Source organism: Fringilla coelebs (assembly GCF_963513975.1).
Source record: "Fringilla coelebs genome assembly, chromosome: 3".
NCBI lineage: Eukaryota > Metazoa > Chordata > Aves > Passeriformes > Fringillidae > Fringilla > Fringilla coelebs.
The window spans coordinates 3,291,524-3,304,243 of NC_140030.1; the positions used below are offsets into that span (position 1 = coordinate 3,291,524).

A 12,720-nucleotide genomic window follows, 5' to 3' on the forward strand; every position below is an offset into this window, starting at 1 on the left:
GCCCAGAGAAGCTGTGGGTGCCCCTGGATCCCTGGAAGTGTCCAAGGCCAGGCTGGATGGGGCTTGAGCAGCCTGGGATAGTGGAAGGGTGTCCCCCTGGCCATGGCAGGGGGTGGAACTGGATGGATTTAAAGGTCCCTTTCAACTCCAAAGCATTCCATGATTCCATGATCCTATGGATCAAGTTTTAATGCTATGTAACTACTCAACAGGAAATACTGTGATAATCAAACGGAATCTGGGTATCTTCAAATTCTGTCCTAACCAATTATCCTATGCACCCTCCTGGGAAACAATCAGTTAACTCATGAAACTATCAAGGCAGTATTCCTTATTGTCTGCCAGAAAAGAAATTGCTTGATATTATCCCAATTCTTGAGGACCAAAACTTATTTTCCTGCAAAGATAAGGAACAGCTAATTCAGGTTTTGCAGAGCACGTGCACCGTTATCGTCAGGAAGGAGCTTAACCAACCTGAAAGCAATGCTAAATGATCCAGATCTTGGTCTTATTAAGCTTGTGTGTGTTTTTTCCTACCACTTAAGAGCCTGAGGATCCGGGTAAATGAGATTTTCTGGAAGGCAAAGCTTTCAAGTTTACCTCCCTCTCCTTTTCAAGCACGGAGGGCGATGCCTCTGTTTACGCGGAGCTCCAACGGAGCGAGCGCATCCCTGCTGCAGCGTTTCATGGAACATCCTTTGTTTATTCACACTGTGCCACTTTTAAACTTCAGATGTAAACAACAAAGACTTCTTTGTATTTCACACTATCTCATACTCACTACCTTCTGAAGTCCAAAGCCAAACACTGTGGAATTTTACCCTCCTCACACTTTTTTCCTGGCTTGTTGGATGGGTTCTTCCAGCCTTTTCTATTTATAGTGGCTGGAAAACTACTTGTCTTCTGATTAAAGCATGCTCTGTTCATTTTTCTCTTGACTTTTCAGTCCTTGGAATGGGCTAAAAATTGTATTGCCTGGTAGCCATTTCAAATATAATTTTAGTAGTAATTATGCATATATTAGATAACAGAAATAATTTGTCATCCTGAAGGATCCAAAATTGCTTTAAAGTATTCTCTCTGATCTGCTACGTGGATTAAAATCCAGCAAATATTCCATGAAATCAGCTGGACAGAAAGGTCAGAAGGCCCTAGGCTGGAAATGCAGCAGCTGCCTGACAACCCACATTGGCAGAGGGCAGAAGAATTTGGGTTCTGTTTTAAACCAAAGTGGGATTTTTTGGTTGAAAATTTCACAGAGCTGCAGCTGCACTGATCCCTTGAGATCCAGCACTGAGATGTGCCCCCTGTTTTACATCCATGGAGGAAGGACCTTGATTTTCAGATCCATTTGATGTGCAGTGTTGTGGTGTTTAGATCAGTCTCGTGCTGGATCCATCTCCTCTCTGTTTGATGATGTTTGGAGAGGGCAGCCATGGAGGAATTTAAGATGTTTGGAGAAGGCATCTCCATGGGGAAAAGAAAAGGACAATATCCAAAAAAACCAGAAAAATATATTGTTCATTTTCCCTTTCCAGGACCTTTAGGCTGCATTAGAGCACAGGCAATATCTGGTGGGCCATAGATAAGTGGTGGCCTTGGCAGTGCTGAGGATGGTTGGACTTCAGAGTCTGAAGAGGGCTTTTCAGCCAAAAAGATTCTGTGATTTTATGATTCTGTTTTGCTGGGACATTCAATGTGTAACATAAGTAGTTTTGCTGTAAATTGTTTGGAATATTAGACCAAGCTGGATCCTTTTGAGAGATTTCCTTCTATAAGAAACCACCAATACAGACTGAAAATAAAGGTGACAGCATCGAGTTTAGCAGGTGAGGCTCATGGTGGGTGTTCAGGGTGAGTTGTTCACCTCTCCAGAGAGTGGTCAGCAAAATACAAACCATCTCCCACCTTTTTAGGGGGATTAAATGGTTTAGGGTTATAAACCAATGGTCATGGGAGGCTGAAGAGTAAATCCCACTGTGTTATTAGAGGCAAAATAAGTACCAGGGGTGACAGGTTTCCCAACAATTTCCAGTGCAAGGATATTTAAGGTATTCCAGTATAGCAAATTTTATGATTTTAGTGGTAAGTATTTGTGCATGGTCTCTTGTCTGGAAGTTTTTCCTTCCAATCACAACATAAATAATTTCTGTTTTTTTCAGGTTGATAAAGATAAATTGTTTCTCTGGAAAACTCATATGTGTTCCTGAGAAACTGTCATGCTTATATATCATGGAGGAAATACTTGATGGAAATCCAGTGAGGAAAATAAAATGATGGCAGTGTAACAGCAGAGCTGACCTGAGCCCTCTGGGCTTGATATGGCAAATGAACACTTTTACTTCTTCATTGCTGCTCCCCTGAATAAAAAACAATTGCAGAGCCTTACACTCAATGCCAAGGGCTCACACCCAAGGGAGCACCACAAGCTGCTCTGCACTTGGAACAAAACGTGATCCAGAGATAACTGAGCTAATGGAGGTGGGGAAATCTTGTCAACACAGTATTTACATGTGGAGGGTTTTATTCTGTCCACAGGCAGCTGGGGCTGCCTGATCTCAGAGTATTTTTGGACCTGAGCTGGCTTCTCAGAGTCATCCAGGGCCAAACCACTTGTGGTCTCCAGCGTGGAAGGTTCTGCTCTGAGCTTTGTTGCTCTGTGTGTGGGTCATTTCCCCCATCCCAGCTTGGCCCTGGCTATTGTTATTTCAAGAATATGAGAGTAATGGAAGAGTGATTAGGGGAGGAGACTCTGCTGTCTCCAGCCACGGAGGAGATTCGAGCTCTGAATCACTGGAAGTCGGGATGGGGCAGGAGTTTTCTTAGGCATCATCAATTATCCATGCAGGATGTGCAGTAAGAGGCTGTTTGGCTGCCTTCAAATTGGCCAGACAAACAGAATTTCCATCTCTCTCAATGGCTCCTTCAACACCTAATTAGCTCCCAGATGCTACTGGAGCAAGATATCTTTTATCTTTGCTAATGTTATCTCCCTCTACCTCCTAAATGTCCGCCCGTGCCATTCCCCACTTTCATCTCTCTTCCCTCAGGAGAAAACAGGATGGGTGTTCAGGAAGCTCCACACTGAAGGTCAAGCTTGTAAAGACTCTGGGTCAAGCTGATCCTGTTAAACCAGGCAGTATCTGGAGCTAAAAAGCTTTGAATCCAGAATTAGATGGATATGATGGAGAGCAGGATACAACTTCCTTCCTATGCACGTTCACAGGATCAGCATCCAACAGGAAAACATAGACTTGCAGATTTTATTTCACTGTCAGTGTTGCATTTAAGATGATTTAGGACAAATTCAAAGCTCCTCTTTTCCTGTTGTGGGAGAAGGTACCATGAAATCTGGGTGGATAAATGTGATATTTCAGCTGGCAGAGCTCATTGTTGTGGGCAACACTCAGGTTTTACACTCAGAGGTAAAATAGGAGGAAATATCAGGCTAACTGCACTCCTGGTCCTCCTTAGACCCTCTGAGCACAACCACGTGGGCTGTGTTAATATCAGGCTATCATCCAGCTGTGATTTACCTTGGCAGGACTGATGGATATCCAAGCCCAGCAATTCCTTCCCCTCTGGCAGGGAGGAGTGACCAAACAACCTGCTCCAAGCTAAGTGGTTAAGAGGGAAACATTTCAGAGAGAGCAGATCTTCAAAACACACTTTATACACACACCCAGCTTTCCCTAAGGCTCCTGGAGATGTGTCTCCAGCCAGGATCAGTTTCTCCATTTCAGTGATGCATTCTGTTGTGTGGGAGATTTGTCAACAGGGAAAAGCTTGGACAAAGTCAATGTGTCAGTTTTATGGATGAAAATCAGGATTCTTCAGCTTAGATTTTTTGCCATCTTCTTTTTCTATCCTATTTCCTTCTTACCTGCATTTTCTCTCTGCTGCACTGGAAGGATACGTTCCTAGGAAAAATTCCTGCAGATTCCTGCAGCAGCACTGCTCCTCTTTGGCCAGGGAATGGGTAACCCCTACAGGATGTATCCCGGGCTGCTTCTAAAGCTGTGTGATGAGGTCAAGGGAGCTGATTCCACTCTGGTGGACCCCACCTGGAGCTCTGTGTCCAGCTCTGGGGGTCCCAACATGAGAGGGACGTGGAGCTGCTGGAGAGAGTCCAGAGGAGGCCAAGGAGATGTTCCAAGGGCTGGAGCCCCTCTGCTCTGGAGCCAGGCTGGGAGAGCTGGGGTTGTTCACCTGGAGAAGAGAAGGATCTAGGGAGAGCTCAGAGCCCCTTCCAGTGGCTAAAGGGGCTCCAGGAGAGCTGGAGAGGGACTGGGGACAAGGGATGGAGGGACAGGACACAGGGAATGGCTTCCCACTGCCAGAGGGCAGGGATGGATGGGATATTGGGAAGGAATTGTTGGCTGTGAGGGTGGTGAGGCTGCCCATAGAAGCTGTGTCTGCCCCTGGATCCCTGGAAGTGTCCAAGGCCAGGCTGGACAGGGCTTGGATCAACCTGGGATAGTGGAAAGACTGTCCATGGTCTGGATGGTCTTTAAGGTCTCTCCCAACCCAAACCATTCCATGATTCTATGACATTTTTCTTCAAATTTAGTCCCACAGCAGCTGCTTTTCTCTCCCAGCATAGAGTCTGTGGATTTCACCATTTCTGCCCTTAGATCCATGTGCCCATTCTGTGAAAATGAAGAATTTATACCCCCATGATTCCATCATTCCCAATCTTGGTCTTGCCTGATATGCCAGAGATAAGGAGAGTTCTGAGACCAGACAGCTTCCCTGCAAAGGTATTAACAATACTCAGGAATTACACAGCTCTCCAAAGCCTGTGTGAGCATTAGCTAATTATGCAGCACTCCACAGCCCCGTGAAAAGCACTTGCTAATCACTCCCAGCACCACCTATCAAATGCATCAATACCAGGGAATCCACTGGGCAGAGGCAGCTGGAAACAGGGGAATGTGGAGATCTGGTCCCAGTCCATGTGGACTTCAGCACTCGCCAGCCACTGCTCCCACATTTCCCTTGGCAGGATCCTTCTTCCTGTCATAAACACATGATTTCCAGAAGCAGGTCACCTACAGGCTGGGAATGCAGGTTTTAGCAGATAATCAGGATTTCAGCCCATTCCAGCACTTGTAGAGGTTGCTGGCATCAATTACTTTGGAAAAGCCAACATCAGTAAGTGACAGAGAGGAGACTGGACCCAGTGTGACAAACTGAGCCAGCCAACTGAAGGCTGCACAAAGAAAACAATTTCAGATCATATATCATTGATGACACAGCAGAGTGGGTTGAACTGCCAGAAAGGAGAGGGAAGGGAAGGAGAAAATAAATGAAGGAGAAAATAAAACATTGGTAATTGCTCATTCCTCTGGACCAAAGTTTGTTTCTCTGGTTCAAGCAAGGCTGTAGGGCTGGATTTCTGCCCCCAAACCTGCCAGCAACTAATCCATAAACCTGGCAAAGTCAGTTAAGTTGTTTTCCAGTTAAAAATATCACAGGGATCAAGTGTCAAGGATTCCCACAGCCTCCCATCCTAAAGAGTTCACAGAACTAATTCCTGCAGTTCTTCTCCATAGTGCAGCTCCTTTAATTCTTAGAACTTTTAGAAAAAGAGCCAAAATTCAGGATTGATGCTGCTGCTGGTGTGAAATTTTGAGTAGATGCTGCAATGAAGGCAGAGCCCAGCAGATTTTACTTGGTGGGATTGTTGTTAGAGTTTGACATCAGGAGTGATGGTACAGGAGCTGTCACACGTGTCAGGATGCTCTGTGGTGTTTCCAACATCAGTGATTTTTCAAGGAGGTTTTAGAAATGCAGCAGCTTCGTGCAACTCACTGGGACACGAGACAAAGTGGATGGATGTTGGTATGAGCTGGTTTATAAAGTGTCTATTGAATCAAACACAGGATGATGCCATTTTTATTAAAAGCCACAAAATGCTTGAAGCCAATTAATACTCCCCTGCTTTACTAATGCCTCTGCTCATAAAATTAAATGGTTTCATTTAGCAAAACCAATTTTGAAGCCTTTTTGTCAAATTTATAATGACTTTAGCATGAGGAGACTCATGTCTTGCACACATAATACAGGTTTTTTTCTGAAGAGAGAGGGTGCACAACGAGGTGCCACATGTGGAATAAGAGGAAAGTTGCTCTTCTGAGTGAAGAACTGGTTACAAATAGGAAATAAAAGGTACAAATAACTGTGCAGTTTCTGCAGTGAAGAGAGATTAACCTGTCTTGGGAAGCTGTGCAGTTCAATATCCTCACAAAAGGGCTGAAAAAAAGAGGATGGTGACGCACCAAAACCCGCTGAGGGTTTGGAGTTATTCCAGGTGAGCCAAAGCAGACACAGCTACAAAAAAGTTGCAGAAGAATCTGACAATAATACAGAAAATAGCTGCTGAAATTCCATGTCAATAAAAGTCAAGTGCAGGCACAATGAGAGGGTTTAAATTAGCCCGGGAAAGAGGTTCTGGCGTCATTGCAGATGGTGCTTTGGAAACATCTGCTCCGTGCTCAGCAGAGGTCAGGAAGGCAAGTGGAATGCAAAGAATTGCTGGGAAAGGGATGGGGAATGAAAGAGGAAATGTCAGTGCAGGGCTGAATAAATCCCTGGGGCTCTTGAGCACAGTGGAATTCCAGTCACCCTGGTGACTGCAGTGGGGAAGGAGAGCTGGAGAGATGCAGGAAAGGGTGAGAAGGCTGCCCTGGCTTGTGGATTGGGAGTGAAAGGCTCTGGGTCTGGCTGAAGACATGAATGGGCAGGGTTAAGGTCTAAAATCCAGATTTCTGTGGGGAGAGGGGAGAAGGAATTGTATTAGGAGGCATCAGGATGATCAGAGGGATGGAGCATCTCTGCTGTGAGGAAAGGCTGAGCAAATTGGGGTTGTTCACCCTGGGGAAGAGAAGGATTTGGGGTGAATTTTGGACCTTCCAGTGCCTGCAGGAGCCTACAGGAAATGTAGAGAAAGACTATTTATGACAGCGTGGAGTGGCAAGACAAAGGGGAATAGCTTCAAATTGAAAGAAAGGTTTGGATTGGATGTTGGGAAGAAATTCTTCCTTGTGAGGGTGGGGAGGCCCTGGCACAGGGTGCCCAGAGAAGCTGTGGCTGCCCCTGGATCCCTGGAAGTGTCCAAGGCCAGGTTGGATGGGGCTTGGAGCAACCTGGGATAGTGGAAGGTGTCCCTGCCTATGGCAGGGGGTAGCACTGGATGAGCTTTAAGGTCCCTTCCAGCCCCAAACTGTTTGGGATTCTGAGATCCAGTGTTTTGTGACAGAGGATGTGATGACAAATCTGGTCATCAGTGGTCAGGCAGAGGTTTAAAGCAAACAACAGGAAATAAACTTTCACAGTCTGCAAAGAATTAGGAAAATCATCAAACACATCTTTTACATGCTGGAAGTACAGGTTGGCTGGCAAACTTGTGATGCTGAGGTTCCTAGTGCTGACTTTGACACCTCCGTGATCCTGGAGGTCTTTTCCAACCTTACTGATTCTGTGATTCCTTGTTCTTGTTCCAGTGTCCCCTCTGCAGCTGGGTGAGATTTGAGATCTGGTTTGGTTTGGCCCCTCCCTGGTGGAATCTGACAGGATTTTTTGGGCTGCATTATAAGCAGTTAAAGAGTCTCTTGTGACGTTGCAGTGACTTGGCAGTGCTGGGTTAACAATTGGAGTCGATGATCTTTCAGGGCTTTGATCTCTCCTACGACAAAAGCCACAGAAATCCTCTGAAGCAATAAATTCTCTTTGAATTTCAGTGGAATATTGGAGGGGAAAATGATCCAATGGTCCCTTAAAAATTTCTTGCACTGAGTGAAAAATCCCAAGGGTTAATTGCAGCATGGTAATGAGAAGTCTCATTGGATGGCTCAGGAATTTTGAGACAGAGAGGACTAAAAATTCTTCTAGAACAGGATTACCATCAAATTATATCAGCCTCAGTGGCAGGAAATCAATCCAGAGTGGACTGATTTACACTTGCCAGAGCCAGCACATCCTGAACTTCCCCATGTCTCCAGTGATGTTTTTATCTTCACATCAACATTGTCAGTGCGAGGAAAATAATTTTCCCTTTAAAATCCAAACATCTAAGGTGGGATTTGGCAGAGTGTAAGGGCCAGGGGTTCCCATGGACAGCAACACCAAAGTGCAATATAAGGACTCATCTTGGGTTCTGCTTTATTCAGGTTTTAACAGGCTGGGAAGGGATAAATGATGTTTATGCCCTCTTGTGGTGCCACATCGAACAGAATGGATTCCCTAACTGACAAAATGAAGCCAACGATGGAAGAGTCCCAGGTTAAAAATCTGCAACAAACACTGTGGAAAACACAGTGGAAAAATTTCTCTCCCTCCAGCATCATCTTCATGAGTCAGGGAAGGGGGAGAGGCCAATTTTGACTGCATTTGCCGCAGCAGGTAAATGAGTAATGCCCAGGATGGCAGAGTTTGTGCCATCTTTCAGCAGTGAAGATCGTTCCAAAGTGTTTTCTCTGTGCTGGGAAGGTTAGAAAGTGAAACAGCGCTTTGTAAAAGGAGCTGTGTTGACACCTCTTGGTGTTTGGTGCTGCTGATGTGTTGTAGTGGAAACATTCACATGTTTTATCTTCTTTACTCACATGTCTGACAGGTGAATAACCTGATTCCCTTGGGACAAAACCTGTCCCAAAGATGGAAAAAAGCTGGTTGGTGATTTTACACGGGGAAAGAAGGCCAGGTTCCTGTGAAATGGAGCTTGTGATCCCAATTCCTTGTGTGGGAGCACAAGGAATTAATGAGTCAACACCTTCCTAGGCTGTGCTGATAAATCAGGGTGGGAACTCAGGGCTCTCCAGACTGGTCTAACATGGATTTTGTATCCATCTTATCACTCCATTCCTGACTGAAGACCCAACACAGCAGGATGTGTCCTTTAGACAGTGAAATTGTGGGAGTACATCAGAGTAGTACTCTAGTACTCTCCAAAGCCCAGCAGCTGCTGTCAGGCTGTGCTGGGGCAGGATCTGGGAAACTCCAGTGGGGGAAATCTGGAAACTTTTCGTCTCAAATATCACCTGTTGTTTAAGTGAAGTATTTCCATTGCATGTCATCCTTGCCTCTCGCCAGCCATGTAGGAGATGAAAGAGGAAGGGAATGATTTCCTTTCCACTTCCAGGATGAGTAAACCTGCAGTACTGGGTTTAAATGAAAGTACTGGGCTAGGCTTAGGAGGGATTCTCTAACAGGATGGAAAATATTGGAATGAGGATCTCCATCTTCAAATATCTTCCATAACCAATTTTTTTGGGGATCAAGGCTGCTACCATTCAGTCTATCATGATGAAAGAGGATGGACTTGATGACTGATGGCAGATTCACAATTTTGTGATTGCATGAGATGATTTCCCTTTATTTATATTTTATATATTTAATAGTATGATGAGAGAACAAATATTTTTCTGGGAATCCTAAATGCTGACCCTTCAATCAATTCTATCTACAGCCAGTATTTATAACTACAATTTGCAACAGGATTCTGACATTAATTAAAGTGCTTATTAGGTTTTAGCACGGACTTCAGAGCACAAGTTATCACCACACTGAGAAGAGAATTGGCTCCAAAATGTTGGTGTTTACCAGTTTCCTTAGGAAGGGACAATGTAATGGGAAAAATGTCACGGCAATTCATCTTAAAAAGAAATTCCCTCTGTCAGAAACCTCTCAGGAGTTTCAAATTCAGCTAGGGGACATCAGAAAGCAATTAAAGTCTAATTTAAAATCCCCGCCCACATTCCGTCTTCTCTTCCTGCCAAGTGGTTATTGCTCCTGGTCCACGTATTGGCAAATCTTTCCAAAATGAGCCATAATTTGCCTTAAAACTTAAAACTTTCTGGTCGAGATGGAACTTTTCTCTTTGAAAAATGAGTTTGCAGTGACTCTGCGGGGAAAAAAAAAACAACCAAATGCTCTGATTTCCCAAGGACATCCTTGGGGTTGAAATTTCACCCAGAAATTCTTCTTGGACAAGGACACTGGGGGTGGATTTTGAAGCCGAGGCACTTTCCAGGGAAGGTTCCTGGACACTGCAGCTTCCCGGGGTGGATCCCAGTGTGTTCTCCCTTTGTTTTCCACTTTCATTGACGGCTCCACATCACTGCCTGGGTTAATAAGGAGAATAAAAGCGTGGCTGTGGCAGATTAAACAAATGAGCCATTAAAAGGGGATGGCTCCCTCCCTCTCTGTGCCCACAGTGCCTCCGGGCAAAGCAAAACACCACGAGAGCAGGGAGGAAAAGCTTTCAGGGATGAGCTGGGAATGTGAGCGCTGAGAGAAGCCTGTGGCTCCTTCAGGGGGGAATCCTAAGGTCATTCACAGCAAACCACTAATGGATTTCCATGGTCTTTCCTGACAGGTGCTGAAGGAGGAAGGCTTTGGCCCCATCACCACGGAGATCCGGGAGGCTCCTGAGTTTTATTATGCTGAGGAATATCACCAGCAGTACCTCAGCAAGAACCCTGGAGGGTACTGTGGCCTGGGAGGGACGGGGGTTTCCTGCCCCATGGGCATCAGGAATTAGCCTGTGCTTGCTCCACCACCTCCTCTTCATTGTAAGGAGCTTGGGAAGAAAAAGACCAGGAACCTTGGTGGATGTTCCTGCAGCATCCGTGGATAAGGGTTTGGGAATCTGCTGGGGAGGCTTTCCACAGTCATCAGTTTTCTGTTTGTGGACATCAAAAGCCAAAGTCAAGGCAGGAATTGCTCCCATTCTTGCTCTGTGCAGCTCCTGGGCTTTCCTTGTCATCTGGAGAGGTGGAAAGAGATCCAAACTTCTGAAGTTTGGTTTGAAATGCTGTTAAAAGGGTGAATTAGGAGGTGGTTGCACCAGCAGCTGCTTTGCATTTCCAATGCCTTTGGACTTTTTGATTTTCTTGGGTTAATTAATTTCCTGGCTTTCCCAGAGCATTGATTTCTGTAGGTGTGGTTGGGTTCCTTACCTGTCACAACCCTGGAATTTGATGTCTTTAGGAATGATGAATTGATCAGGTCAGTGATTCTCCTACCACAACTCCACTTTCGCAGCATTTAGTGCCTATTTTCTGAAATTATTTTAGCCATAAAAAATAAAATTGTAATGTGATCCTTCTTTTTGGCAGTTCCAAGAAGTGAATAAACACAAAAAGAAATCAGTTTTGTTTCCTGCACTGCAATAAATGACAGAATAAGAAAAGAACAATGTTCTCTGTGATGTGCTTCAAGTGGATATCTGGGTAGATCTAAAAAAAAATTATCAAATATTACAAAATGCTGCAGTTTTCTAATTAAACACCAGAGCATTTAAATCTCTATCATCAGGCACGACAGTACAGAGGAGTGGAATTATCCCTATGATTAATTATTTGTACTTTAATAACTTGGGGAGCCCCCACCAAGAGCAGACTCATGGAAAACGTAACATGGGGAAGTCTCCAGTGAGTGTGCAGTCAAAATAGCAGCCAGAAAGGGGAAAAAAATCTATTTTGGGTTTATTCAAGGGAATCTCAGAGTGCAGACTCAAAGCTGCAGACAAAGGATGCAGGGATGCAGTTTATCCCATATGGAAATGGGATCCCGTGGGTCCAGAGCTCAAGGAGTGAGCCAGTTTTGGGGGACAGATGGTGGCACTCAGAGACACAAATCCACAGCACCTCCTTCTCCATGGCACTGCCCTCCACAGCTTGGTTTGATGTTTCCTGCTCACCAGCTCAGCTTTGAAGCTCAGAAAGGCCCAAACCAGCTCCCTGAACATCTCCTGTACCTACACAGCAGAGCAGGTCTTGCTCCAAGCTTGGAGAGACTGAAAATGTTCCCCACAAACTCAGTGTTTGGGGTTGTAAACCCAGGGCTGCAGTTTCCAAAACTGCCTGCTGTTTCCAAACATGGGCAGTAAGTCCGTGCCAGAAAAACCAGCTCCCCATCTTCCCTCGTGCTCCTCAGCTGATGCTGAGCTCATCCCAGTCTCAAAATCCAGAGGAAATCTGTCCTCTTGGCAGATTGCACCTGGGTCAGGCTTACAGGAGCTGCCTGAGGCAGGATTGCCCCATTAGGCTCTTTCTGGAGATGCCCCAAAATGTGCCCACAGCACACTCAGAATTTTGGTCTCTGTGGTGACTGATCCTGTCCCAAACTCCTGCCATGGAGTTTTTTCAGTGCTCACAGACAAGTAAACCAGCACTTGTGTCTCGTTTCCTTGGCATGAAGTGACAGAGAAGCAAAAAAGAGAGGGAAATAAAGTCTTACCCTCATCCCATGCATTGACAGCCTCTGTGAAATCCAGACTCCAGTGGGATAATTCCTGATGTGCTCCAAGGCAAAGCATTTCAGGTGCTGAATCATCTGGGGGCCCGTAAAATGTCTCCTGGTTCCCTTCCTTTCCTCTCCCTCCCCTCCCACTCCCTGCTGTAGTTATTGTTTTGAAACAAGCTTGAAAGTCTCTGGGAAAAACTCTTATTATAGATATCCTCAAGTCTGAGCCTGGCTGAGGATTTTTTTAAGTCCTGATGGAAATGATGTCTTGGCCTAAAAATCAGCATAATAGCTCCATTGATACTACAGTGGGCCCACACCAAAATATTTTGGTACCACAGAATTATTTACTGACATCTTTGATTTGATTTCGATTTGAGAGTTTTGATTGGGCACTCTTTGAAAATTGTCCTTTGACAGAGCTGACAATTTTTCCTACAAACACAGAATCCCAGGATGGTTTGGGTGGGGAGG

At 45.1% G+C, this 12,720-nt stretch overlaps 1 protein-coding gene across 1 annotated transcript in view; it reads left to right on the plus strand.

The window, feature by feature from the left end:
- Positions 1–11,150, plus strand: part of MSRA (methionine sulfoxide reductase A) — a 235,343-nt gene extending 224,193 nt beyond the window's left edge. The window contains exon 6 of the mRNA XM_084202547.1: positions 10,376–11,150. Coding sequence (XP_084058673.1) covers positions 10,376–10,540 — 165 coding nt within the window. The 3' untranslated portion in view covers positions 10,541–11,150. The remainder of the gene's footprint in view (positions 1–10,375) is intronic.
- Positions 11,151–12,720: the final 1,570 nt, after the last annotated feature.